Source organism: Eptatretus burgeri, chromosome 3 (assembly GCF_056783735.1).
Source record: "Eptatretus burgeri isolate ZD-2024b chromosome 3, Ebu_testis_v1, whole genome shotgun sequence".
Lineage (NCBI taxonomy): Eukaryota > Metazoa > Chordata > Myxini > Myxiniformes > Myxinidae > Eptatretus > Eptatretus burgeri.
Window position 1 is genome coordinate 120,441,053 of NC_140963.1, and position 14,503 is coordinate 120,455,555.

Here is a 14,503-nt window from a genome sequence, read left to right on the forward strand (position 1 = left end):
CACTCTTACACTTCCTGGGAGTTTTCTTAGGATGCATGCAAAGTTTCAGGCTGCGAGGTTTTATAGTCTTGGAGTTATGGAGGAGACACAGACACACACAATCGGCTTTTATTTGCAGTGTGTGTGTGTGTGTGTGTGTGTGTGTGTGTGTGTGTGTGTGTGTGTGTGTGTGTATGTGTGTATGTGTGTATGTGTGTGTGTGTGTGTGTGTGTGTGTGTGTATGTGTGTATGTGTGTATGTGTGTATGTGTGTATGGAAGAGTCAAAGCCGAGAAGCGAACGGAGACTTCTTCTTACATTTGATGCTGCAATTTCCGGTTACTTCGGCCTGGATTCGGAATCAGCGATCAAATAATGTAAATCATGATTAAAAATTATTTTTTGATGATGCGGGAGATATCTTTATTGTAAAATTAGGTCGACTGAAAACTGCTGGAGTATTTACTCTCTAGTTTTTTTTCAATGTTTTAGTCATAAAGGTGTGATTGGGTATACTATAGATCAAATTAATTATTTGTGCATTTCTATAACCGTGATAAAACCACTGCCTATTACCTCAACATTTCCTTCACATCGACAACTACACTGCCGAGAACAGGATCTCATCTAAAAAAATTAATATGACCTCAACATTACCTTCACAACAACAACTACATCGCCGAGAACAGGATCTCATCTAAAAAAAATTCATATTACCTCAACATTACCTTCACAACAACAACTACACTGCCGAGAACAGGATCTCATCTAAAAAAATTAATATTACCTCAACATTACCTTCACAACAACAACTACACTGCCAAGAACAGGATCTCATCTAAAAAAATTAATATTACCTCAACATTACCTTCACAACAACAACGACACCGCCGAGAACAGGATCTCATCTAAAAAAATTAATATTACCTCAACATTACCTTCACATCGACAACTACACCGCCTAGAACAGGATCTCATCTAAAAAAATTAATATTACCTCAACATTACCTTCACAACAACAACTACACCGCCTAGAACAGGATCTCATCTAAAAAAATTAATATTACCTCAACATTACCTTCACAACAACAACTACACTGCCGAGAACAGGATCTCATCTAAAAAAATTAATATTACCTCAACATTACCTTGACAACAACAACGACACCGCCGAGAACAGGATCTCATCTAAAAAAATTAATATTACCTCAACATTACCTTCACAACAACTACACCGCCTAGAACAGGATCTCATCCAAAAAAATTCATATTACCTCAACATTACCTTCACATCGACAACGACACCGCCGAGAACAGGATCTCATCTAAAAAAAATTCATATTACCTCAACATTACCTTCACAACAACAACTACACTGCCGAGAACAGGATCTCATCTAAAAAAATTAATATTACCTCAACATTACCTTCACAACAACAACTACACTGCCGAGAACAGGATCTCATCTAAAAAAATTAATATTACCTCAACATTACCTTCACAACAACAACTACACTGCCGAGAACATGATCTCATCCAAAAAAATTAATATTACCTCAACATTACCTTCACATCGACAACGACACCGCCGAGAACAGGATCTCATCTAAAAAAAATTAATATTACCTCAACATTACCTTCACAACGACAACTACACCGCCGAGAACAGGATCTCATCTAAAAAAATTAATATTACCTCAACATTACCTTCACCGCCAAGAACATGATCTCATCTAAAAAAAATAATATTACCTCAACATTACCTTCACAACAACAACTATACCGCCTTAAACAGGATCTCATCTAAAAAAATTAATATTACCTCAACATTACCTTCACAGCAACAACTACACCGCCTCGAACAGGATCTCATCTAAAAAAATTAATATTACCTCAACATTACCTTCACAACAACAACTACACCGCCTCGAACAGGATCTCATCTAAAAAAAAATTAATATTACCTCAACATTACCTTCACAACAACAACTACACCGCCTAGAACAGGATCTCATCTAAAAAAATTAATATTACCTCAACATTACCTTCACAACAACAACTACACCGCCTAGAACAGGATCTCATCCAAAAAAATTAATATTACCTCAACATTACCTTCACATCGACAACGACACCGCCGAGAACAGGATCTCATCTAAAAAAAATTCATATTACCTCAACATTACCTTCACAACAACAACTACACTGCCGAGAACAGGATCTCATCTAAAAAAATTAATATTACCTCAACGTTACCTTCACAGCAACAACTACACCGCCTCGAACAGGATCTCATCTAAAAATTAATACCAGAAGCGAATGTGGAATTCTTCTTACATTCCCTTCTGACTTTACCTATAACTTGTTCACAACATACGCAATTTCCGGTTACTTCGGCCTGGATTCGGGATCAGCGATCAAATAATGTAAATCACGATGAAAAATTATTTTTTGATGATGCGAGAGATATCTTTATTAAAATCAGTGGAGGAAATATACACCATGTCTGATATTTGGGTCTTTCATGTCTCCGACGATGCCTTTATCTCCCGGCATGCATCATTCCCCATGACAAAAACCGGAAACAAAAAATACCGGAAGCAAAAGGGTCATAGCCAACGACACGGATTCCAAATTGCCAGGGTATTGTGTTGTTGTTTCCTATTCTCTCATGTGCATGCTTTGAGTATGAAGCTCACCACGTTCACAAAAAACAGAAATATATGTGGAAAAATTACAGACCAAGACCAGAAATCAAACCCAGGTCCTCTGGCAAACCATGCAAGTGCTCTGACATCTGGGCAACCCACAAACTAAGCAATGCAATTCTTCCACATGTATGTGTTTTTCCACATATATTTATGATGGTTATATCCTTTTCATTTCACATTATATAAACATGCTCCATGTGGTGTTCAATAGCAGACATGGACGTGACCCCCACAGGGGGAAGACCCTCCAGAGAGCAGGCCCGAGCTGCTCCGAACCTATGGTTGGCAGCAAGTGCCCCAGAAGCAGTGGGGGAGAGTGGCACTTATATATGTGCAAGAATTGCGGTGCTCAGCTAGTGGATTGCCCAAATAGTGCTGATGGCAGAGCACTGGTACAGTTTGCTGGAGAACCTGGGTTTCATTCCTGGTCAGGATTTGTATTTTTTCCATATATATTTATGATACATATATCTTTGTATCATGTCTCTATATATGTTTATCTCAATGTTTGTTTGTCTGTATTTGTATTTGTGTGTATATATGTATTTGTTTGTTTGTGTACATCCATACACATATATATTGTTCTGGTTGTGGGGGTTGATGAAGGAATTTCATTGGTAAGTTCGGATTGAAAAGAGTTGTTTGCTCCGTGGATGTGTGGGAGACATCTCGATGTAATGAAGTCGGGAGACTGTGAGTTTCAGTGTTATGAGTCACCACACGGGAGGGTGGTGCAGTGTTAATTAGATAGGGATTAAGAATAAGTTCACCCAGTATGTAATTGCCCCCTGTAACCTATTCTTACATTTTTGCATTTACAAGTGAGCCAAATGTGCCGAGCAGGCAGAAGTCCTGCCTTCATGGGTGACTGCGAGTGAAGTCACACCCCCGTAGCTGATGATTGATGGGTGTGAGGTCAGAAGCAAGGCAGGTGTGCCGAACAGAGAGGCCCTGCCTTCCCGGGTTTTCGTGTGAGTAAGCCACGCCCCGGAGATGGAACGGTGGTTCGGTGTGACATCAGACAGAGAGAATGAAGAAGGAATGCACGAGTGTGGAGTGAGGAGCACACGCGGAAAAGAGAGAACATTGTGAAGAGATGGCCTGAAAGAACTGGTTTTACAGCAGGCTTTCCTTCGACGCATGAAGAAGACAGCATGATTCTCGTATTCGGGCTGAGGCGATTTGGCTCGCGTACTGAGCAAGACACTGGCCATCGACTCTTGGCTGGTCATGTGGGATGAGCCTCCCCTTGTGTGTGTCACCCAAGGGGATGGCGTGATTCTGCAAAGCTATGGCATCGGTGAGGACAATTGATGAAGAAGCTGCATGGGGTCTCTGAGCCTTGGTGTTGGACACCGCTCACGAATTGCCTGGCACACTTTCCCGCTGTAAGGGAGTGACTTGGCGCCATTTTGCGCACGTCTTCACATGCAAATAGAAGCGCCTTGATTCCAAGTTCCACAAAAAACATCTCTTGGCCAAGCTAAAGTAAAGTAAAGTGCCAGAGTAAAGGAAGGGTTTTCTTTTCTTTTGTTTTCCCTTGTCTGTAGTTAAGCCTGTGTGTGGAGGCACCTCGACTTAGACTTTAGTTTATCTCATTATTATTATTATATCTGAATTATTGTGCTTTGTAAATATTTGTCTATTTTCATTGAATTCCAAAGTTATTTTCAGTTGATGTGTCCGTGTATTTGTTATGGGGGTCGAGTATAAACCCCCCTGTGCTGAGCTTTCCCCGTGCCTCCATCGCAACGCCATTGTGCCCCATGCCCTCCCGCGTGCATTATAATCACCGAGGATCAACATGTCCACCTCCTATTAAGGAAGAACTGCTTGGCAATCCGGGCTTGGTCAGTGTTAACCGCCCGTCCACCACAATTGTGTCGGGGAGATTAAACTTAACCGCCAGACCCACGACATTTGTTGTCAAGGAGTGGGATTCAAACTTGATGTCAAGGAGTGGTATTCGAACCCTGATCAACATTTGTTGATCAGGAGTGGGATTATGAAGCCCCCCCCTCTTCCATCTGCCTCGACTCCCTCGGGAGTGCAGGATTCAAACTCTGAACAACATTTCACAGGGGACATGAAATTGTTGATCATGATAATTGGTGTCAGGAGAAAAGAACGCTTGGAAATTTAAGGGAGAGAAATATTTCTTTTTTTCTGAGGAGATCAAATGCGTGCGGGGAAATGGTGGACGAGCACAAAATGGCAGTTCGGTGGAAAGGTAGTCAAATGAAGGAAGCGAGCCGAGGGTGGAGCTGGTTAATAAGCATAGGGTAAAAGTTTCCCTGATCCTGAGTGGGGACCCCCACCGCCAAATTCCCCTCCAGGAGGACATAGCGATTCCACTGGGATCCACACCCAATAGTAACAGATTGGCCTCATCAAAACCACTGGATATGAACCAGTTTATGGAAATAATGAAACAAATGATGGAACAAATCGACCGGCATACGCAAAAAAAGACGTGGACGTGGACGTCATGGGGCAGCGGCGGGAGAAGGAATTGGAATTGTGTAAATGTCAGGGCAACGGTTTGTTGCAAAAGTTGGAAACCAATGTAATAGAACAAGAGCGGGTGTTGATTGATAAAGGATTGTGGCAGCCACAATCGAATAGGGAAAGGATGGATGGAATGTTACAGGAGCGGCTGAATACTTGGGACACGACCTTCAAGGGAGAGGAGATGGAACCAAAAGTTTCTGTTAGCCTCAATGGTGACGTGGATGGTTCCATTGAGACCATGCTTAGATAGACTAACTCATACAAAGTTGGGTTGTGGACTTGCAGAACTTTGACAATGGGGATGTTACTAAAAATGGTCGAGCAGATTTGGCGGAGCCAATGTTTGAACCATTTGCAGGACATGTAGTGAAGGAGAATGACGTTAACGTTGACATTCCAAGTACCGAGCAAGTGGTTAGTTTGGAAACAATCAGAAGTGGGCTTGCTGATGTAAACTCTGGAGAGTGAATTGCCCAATTTTAAAAAGTGCAAGGCGATTTTAAGAGGCGAAAACAGACCTCAAGAGGAAGAACAGGATGCCTGGCGAATGAACCAGTGCGAAGGTGATGTTTTTGAAATGAATTCACAGAACAAATCTCAGACTTCAGACTTCGATGATAATTGTGAATGCCAATTAGAGAAAATGCAGGCTTTGAAGATAAAATGCCCCCACTTGGTGCGAATGTTGAGGATTTTGGTGATGAAGGTGATGCTCAGAATTTTTCATTGGATAAACTTGCAGTTGCTGATGTACCCCGGGAATCCCTTCCAGATATCAGACCAATACATTCTTCAGCAAGGGATATTGAGGAGAAACAGGTGGATGAATTGCATGATGAAGGTGAATTGCCAAATACTGGACATACTTAGCAACAAGACCCATGCTGAACTTTATGAGGGACTTTGTCAGTCTTCTTTTGATCCAGTAGTTGAGAAGGACACTCCAGAAATTGTGCCACTTGAGAGGGAGTTTAAAATTGAGGAATGTGTTGTGGGGAATGAACCAATGGATGATGATTGCTGGACGAGAGGCAAAAACGAGATGAATAAGGAAGATGAGCCTTTTAAAGAAGGTATACTGATAGAGAGCTTACACCAGGAGATCAGAGCATTGCGTACTGAACTGCAGTCATTGAAGAGCGAAGCCCAGAAAGTGATGAAAAGTCTTTGGGAGAGAGTGCGTGAGCTCGAAGCCGAGTTGGACAGTGATCACAGCTGCCAGCAGCCTGTACAGGCTAACACCCTAGCCCTGCAAGCTGAATTAGATAAGCTGCATCGGCAGCAAGCCAAACACGTACAGCAAGGGCTCTCTAAAGCTGAAAAGAAAGTGCGGGCAAGTAAATGGTGGTATGGGAAGATGAAAGAGAAACATAAAGAGTTGCACGAGGCCAAAACACATCTTAACTCACTCCAACTCTCATCGCAAGCAGCCGAGCAGACAAGCGTAACAGCCCAGGGTCGGCTTCTGGGAATGGATGAGAGAAATATGGGTCTACCAGATTCTGGAGGGGGATGCAGGCTTCTGGGAGTGTATGAGAGAAATTTGGGTCTGCCGGACCCTGGAGGAGAATGCAGGCTTCTGGGAATGGATGAGAGAAATTTGGGTCTGCCAGACCCTGGAGGAGGATGCAGACATCGATCCTGCTGCCTCTCGCAAGAAAGCTTATGGAAACAGTTCCTGTGGCTGGATGACCTGGTTATTTGACATCTCTTCATCGAGGGTGTGGTTAAAGTCTACAATTGCACCCAAACATTAGCCACATAGGTCGACAAGATTTTGGAATAATAGCAAATCAAAATGAATGAATGAATAAATAAATAAGTATGGAATCCAGGGAGATTGAAAGCAACAGATCCACAGGAGTGGATTGAAGGGTGCGAAGAGAATTAGAGGGGGTGAATGACACTCTTGGACCTGACCAACCTGCGACGACTTACACTGCGGGTGTGTCTCTCTCTCTCTCTCTCTCTCTCTCTCTCTCTCTCTCTCTCTCTCTCTCTCTCTCTCTCTCTCTCTCTCTCTCTCTCTCTCTCTCTCTCTCTCTCTCTCTCTCTCTCTCTCTCTCTCTCTCTCTCTCTCTCTCTCTCTCTATCTCTCTCTCTCTCTCTCTCTCTCTCTCTCTCTCTCTCTCTCTCTCTCTCTCTCTCTCTCTCTCTCTCTTTTGCAGCCTGTTGTTGCTGATTGCATCATTGGTTGAGACACGGCTATGCCGCTGATGCAGTGTCCCCCTTCCCAGTACACTGGTACTCATTTTGCTGACCTCGGAAGGATGACAGGCTGAGTCAACCTCCTGGTGTATATTAATTCAGTGGCCAACAGGGCTTGAACTCAGGACCCAAGGATCCCAAGCCACCACCCTCACTACTAAGCCAACACCAGGCTTTACACTTCAGATAAAGTGCTTTGATGCATATGTCCCAAGGGTTCAGTTTTCAGAGAAATTGGGACATGGGCAATTAGGATGGGAGTGGGCGAGAGTGACCCAATGGTCAGTAGATGGATTGGTTTGGAAACCAGAATTGCCTTGTTGTGTTGATGTCTATTATGTGTAGAGACTTAAGTCGGTGACTTGTTTTTGGACTGCGGGCACTGCAACTAGAAGAGACCCCACCATTTTTGTTGTACAGTACCTCAGCGCTGTATAGGCAAAAAATAAATAACCCAGGTTACATGCATGAAGTAAAAACTTACCAACTGCTTCTAATTCAAAACACCTCACCGCACTGGAAAACGTGGGGACAGGAACACTGCACTGTAAATGGTGGAGACTTGTAGTACTGACCACCACCTGGAGGTGGTGCTACACGATACACATTTACATGGAGAATTTGCTTTCCCCACCACCAGCAAAGAAAAAAACACCCCCATACATTAATTGGGGTCATGCTGGTCCTATGTAGCAAGTCTGGATGTAATCAGCCAAGAACTGTAGGAGTAGCACAAGAAATAAACACACACACACACACACACACACACACACACACACACACACACACACACACACACACACACACACACACACACACACCGGTCCCTGGATTATCGTGAGGATGACATTTTATTTCTTACAATGTGTGCATCTTGCAAATGGTGTCTCTTATCATACTACCTTCTATTTCATTCACAATGTTCTGTTTCAATTAATCTTGGATGCCCTGCACTTCATGTAATTGCTTTTTTCATTTTAACCATGATGTGAGGCTCTGAAGTAGCTTGAGATGCATCAGACGCATGATAAGGACATAAGGAGACTTCCAAGGACATTAATAGACGATCGGCAAATAACATTTCATGAGACCAGCAGGGGCTACCCAGCACTGCCCCAGTGGGTGGAGAGAGAGAGAGAGAGAGAGAGAGAGAGAGAGAGAGAGAGAGAGAGAGAGAGAGAGAGAGAGAGAGAGAGAGAGAGAGAGAGAGAGAGAGAGAGAGAGAGAGAGAGAGAGAGAGAGAGAGAGAGAGAGAGAGAGAGAGAGAGAGAGAGAGAGAGAGAGAGAGAGAGAGAGAGAGAGAGAGAGAGAGAGAGAGAGAGAGAGAGAGAGAGAGAGAGAGAGAGAGAGAGAGAGAGAGAGAGAGAGAGAGAGAGAGAGAGAGAGAGAGAGAGAGAGAGAGAGAGAGAGAGAGAGAGAGAGAGAGAGAGAGAGAGAGAGAGAGAGAGAGAGAGAGAGAGAGAGAGAGAGAGAGAGAGAGAGAGAGAGAGAGAGAGAGAGAGAGAGAGAGAGAGAGAGAGAGAGAGAGAGAGAGAGAGAGAGAGAGAGAGAGAGAGAGAGAGAGAGAGAGAGAGAGAGAGAGAGAGAGAGAGAGAGAGAGAGAGAGAGAGAGAGAGAGAGAGAGGAGTTACCTGCTTCATGGTGGTTATCTTTCACCTGCGAGTCAGCAGCAGCAATGCCTGACTTCACATTCCGATATTCACTTTTTAGCAGCCTTTGGTGGCATCAAAACAGACGTCAAGGGCAACAGGTGGTAGCTTCAAACCTTGCCCAGATTTTTTCAGCCTCAAGCTGCTTTGCTACATCATTTTCTGGAAGCATGACTGTGGCTTTAGGTATTTCAGAATGCAATGCCCCCATTACCAGTTAGCCGGTTCCCATTTTGCCAACCTCAGAAGGATGACAGTCTGAGTCAAACCACTTGGTATTAATTCAACATCACATCAGGAGCTTGAACTCAAGACCTTAAGATCTTAACCCAACCACCTTAACCATTAAGCCAACACCAGGCTTGCCTAAATTCAGAAGTGCTTACATCCAAAATTTCAAGCCTGGTGTTGGCTAAGTGGTTATGGTGGTTGGCTTGGGATCTTACAGTCCTGAGTTTGAGCCACGTTGGCCACTGAATTAACACCAGGTGGGGTTTATTCAGCCTGTCATCCTTCCGAGGTCGTCGAAATGAGTACCAGTGTACTGGTATGGGGCACAGCATCAGCGGCATAGTCACGCCACAACAAAATGATAGCAACTCGGCAGCCAAGATGCCATGCGCGACAAGAAGAACCCAAAATTTTGGGCCTCTATTTACTACGATTGGACCTCGAAAGAATAACATCGAATCGCAAAAACAAACACACAAACACTTGAAAATGTGCTCCTCTATTTGGATTTCAGCACCGTGAGCTAGGTGTTCAACCCTCAGATGGGAGTGCTGAGCAGCCTGAGATCGAACATTCCCTTGTTTATCCTCAATGTCGTTTGCCTTTGCCTACTTTGTAAAAATGTGGTGAAATCTCAGTCTGTAAAGCAATATTAGGCGTACTGTAATAAGAAACGGATTATGGAAGAGCATGTTGACGAGCCAACAAAGAACAAAGGGAAGCCTGAAATAAAGGAAAGATAATTAAGATGTATACTTGGATGGACTTGGGCAGCAACACAGTCAGATGGTGTGTTAATGAAGCAGGCTGAGTCAGTGCACTCAAGCTGTTCTCCAGTGCCACCAGTAAAGGTCTGACCGGTGGCCTGTATGAATCCTGTTGTATCAATTAGCACGTTGCTTGATTACAAGGACATTCATCTGACTCTTAGTGTTGCCTATTGTGATAAGTAAGGTCAGTGTTGCAAAGCACTCCGCCGAAAAGGCCGAAAGGACATCTTACAGGTGTGTACATTCACCTTCAAGCTTTCTAGCCTGGGTTTGAATCTCTATCGAGCTACAGACCGTCATCCTGGCACTTTGCATATAGGGCGATGTGTGACGTCCATCGGAGGGATGTTAACACGGAAGACCCATCTACCAGAAATGGTCATTGGTGGACATGAAATAACGATCACTCTGTCCCTTTCATGAAAAGTCAACGAATTCTTGCAGGCACCCTGAACAGATTACTGTACAAACACCTGGCGCTTTCAGTCGAATGACAGTCCTGGTCAAGTAGTTCGTGAAAGACTTCCCTGCCTGACCCCACAAGAAGGTGGGAATAATTGTCGGTGTTAAAGTAGTCGTAGTAGCAGTATTTTAAAGCAATGCTTGACTGATGAGATGCTTGAAAAATCCCTGGCATGTAATAAAGATTGAAAGTATGCCTATTTAAGCCATCATTATGAGGAGAATGTATGCGGAATGTCATTTGGAATGCAAAATGAGTAATAAGTACCAGCATTGCATGTTTGATCTGCACGACCAACTCAAACATACCTTGAGAGTGCCAGATTACAATGGTGAATGTTGCTCCAGGAGACCATGCATGTTTAGTCAGTCTCTCTCTCTCTCTCTCTCTCTCTCTCTCTCTCTCTCTCTCTCTCTCTCTCTCTCTCTCTCTCTCTCTCTGCTCATGGTGGTTCTTTTTCATCCATGTGTTGAACTCATTTGGCCCTGACTGTAATTACCTACCTTATTTTTCTGCCCTGATCCACAGTGTGCTGGATCTTTCAAATACTTCGTCCATTTGCAATTGATAAATATTTCCCACAAAAGGGTTGAGTTGTCATTCATATTTCATGAACTGTCACATTCACAAGTGGGTTGAGACAGCGAGAATGCATGACCATCGCATCCCGAAAGCAGCGTTCTATGGAGAGCTCTCTTAAGATAACCGTCATCACCGCAGTCGCCCCAAGTTATATGCCACAAAGACTGCATAAAACGATAACTAACGTCCCATTGGAGAGTTGGGAGGAAACGACCAAGTGCAGTTCAGATTGGTGCCAGGCAGTTTGGCGAGGTGCATGGAATGCCGGGTCCAAGCTAAATCCACCAGCAGAGGCCAGACGACGGCAACGGTGAAATGTGACAACACCCAACCGATCTCCAACCAGAGCAACAACACCCAGTTTTCCAGCATATGAATTTTCTCATGAACACCAATGAATGGACATGTAACCATCTGATTTGAAGTCTCCTCTGAGTGTGCGATGTCAGCGGTTCCATTCCGCTGTGTGTGTTTGACAGCTGTTCCATGAGCTTGCAAAACATGAGCTTTCTATCAAAGGCCATTTTTTTTGCAACATTTTCAAATCAAACCTCTTTTCTTGCTCAACTCATGGTTCAGACTCAGACCAATTTAACACAATGCATTGTGATGAGCTGTTTTTTTTTTAATTAACTCCACCACCGAAGGTGGACGGATGTTATGTTTCACCCCTGTCTGTCTGTGAGCAGGATATCTCAAACATTTATGGACAGATTCGGATGAAATTTGGTGGACAGGTTGGGTGTGCGACGAGGATGAATCGGATCGATGTTGGTGGAGATCCAGATCTGGATCCGGACACGAGAATTTTAAATTTTTAAAAAGTGATTCTTCTCCATTGAGTGATGGGGCCAAAAACGATATAGATCATGATATTTCAAAAAGCTGTGGACGAGTTATGATAAAACTAGGTGAATGAGTTGTGTAGGTGACTATTCAGCCTAGTGGAGGTATGTGTTCCACTGAGTGTCGTTCCAATTACGCCATGCAGGTGAAGTGAAAAGCGGAGCTAAGAAATTGGTTCACTTCCATCTGTCCTATTGTCCATAAACATCAGTTTATGATTGAGGAACAACTTAGCTTCAATTGAATAATATATTTTGAACACAAATCGGAGCATAAATTGAAAAACTTTGGCTCTAAATTTGTCCAAATTGTACATGCGCAGAAAGGAGTGAGATGATTTTTTCCTCTTTCTGCCTGTCTGGCAATCAAAAAAGTTTGAAAATCATTCCAAACAGGAAACATACTGTTTCGAAACATGTCACAAAGGACACAAACAAGAGGCATGAATAACTAATGTAACATGTTAAATACGGTGGTGTATTAGGCACTGCGTCAAAGGCGGTAAACTTCCAGAATTTTTATTACATCCTCCTGGAGGATCTCGAAGTCTTACGTTGTTGTTCTTCATCTTCTTTTTGTGGACTTTTTTGTTTCACAGCCTCCAGTTTTCATCGAAACTTCCTGAAAGTTGGCATATATATGTAGAAATACCCTGCGCAGACAGTAACCATCTCCGATTTTGAAAATTCCTCTGAGAAAAAAAAGTTATGACGTCAAAATATCTCCGCTAATGGAAATCGCCTAAAAAAATATCTCCGAAACTAGGCAAGTTTTTTGAATTTTGTTTGCGGGAATCAAGCCGGGCATTAGCACAGATAATTTATCGCAAACCTGATACATCACAATGACGTCATATTCGTTTTTATGACGTCATCATTAAGAGGACGATGATCTTCGCTCATTTGAGCTCGTTTTATTTTATATGTGACTTTTACAATCTTGATTTTATTTCTATTGAATTATATACTTTAAGTACGTAGAACACAAATCACCTTCTTATCGCTGCGAAAAACCTCCAATTTTGTGGTACTTGGACACGTTAAATAAAGTGGTGCTAAACTTCAGGAAAAAAAATTTATTCGACCTTTAAAATTATTTTATTCAATTGAATTGTATACTTGAACATTGCGTGGGGAAAGGTGTTCCACGAACTCTCTAGTTTAAATTGCTTTAACGTGTAGGTCTTGAAAGCCTGAACCATATTCCGCATCCGTGACATCAATCGGTCTATGGCATCACTGACCTTTGCTGCCTAACTCGCTGCAGTTGAGATGAAATACCTGTAGGGGCCTTGCGGAGGAGCATCACTAATTTATATTAGCTTATTTACAGTTATATAAACAAGGCAGAATTACCTGTCTCGCCAAAGTGTTCTTTAAGGCAGAATTAACTGCCAACAATCGATAACACATCAGAAAAGTGATGCAACCTTTATCGATTTGGATAATTGATGATTATTCCATGACAGCATGCTCATGACATTATTTGCAGCCTATTAATGTGCCTTACTTCCCAAAAGAACCAAAACACCTCCACTTAGGCTTATGGTTCACCAATATTTGCCTGACATGATCTTTGAAAAACCGAAACCAAGCTCTTCTCCCTTGCAGAGCGGAAGAAGGTGAGCTTCCTTGGGAGCTCTGCAAGCTCTATGTGCAGCTGCATGGTGCTATGGAGATGTACATCTCAGAGATGCTGAAAGCTAAATATCTCTTGCAGACGTTTCATGTACAAGCAGCAGGTATGTGGCATTTAATAACGGTCCAGTGGGGTTTTAGTTTATGAAAGTGCAGCAATTAGCTGTTTCCTTAGCAATTCTGAAGTAAACGATGATTTGTATGCAGCTAAAAGGTATTTCAGCTTATTTTTTGTTTTTTGGACACTTTGTTTTACATATATATATATATATATATATATATATATATATATATATATATATATATATATATATGCTTGTATGTATGTGTATGTATATATATATATATATATATATATATATATATATATATATATATATATATATATATATATATATACACATACACATACATAGAAGCATATATATATATATATATATATATATATATATATATATATATATATATATATATATATATATATATATATATATACATACACATACACATACATATATATATATATATATACATACACATACACATACATATATATATATATATATATATACATACACATACACATACATATATATATATATACATACACATACACATACATACATATATATATATATATACATACACATACACATACATATATATATATATACATACACATACACATACATACAAGCATATATATATATATATATATATATATATATATATATATATATATATATATATATATACACACATACGCATACATACAAGTATATACATATATATATATATATATATATATATATATATATATATATATATATATATATATACACATACACCTACATACATGCATACATATATTTATATGTATGTATACATATATTTTATAAGATTGGGGTGGTTGGGA

At 41.6% G+C, this 14,503-nt stretch overlaps 1 protein-coding gene across 2 annotated transcripts in view; it reads left to right on the top strand.

The window, feature by feature from the left end:
- The window catches only part of RGS7BP (regulator of G protein signaling 7 binding protein), a 91,927-nt gene that overhangs the window by 20,957 nt on the left and 56,467 nt on the right, over positions 1–14,503 (top strand). For both annotated transcript variants that reach the window (XM_085875372.1, XM_085875371.1), the window contains one exon: positions 13,561–13,691. In XM_085875372.1, coding sequence (XP_085731498.1) covers positions 13,561–13,691 — 131 coding nt within the window. The remainder of the gene's footprint in view (positions 1–13,560; positions 13,692–14,503) is intronic.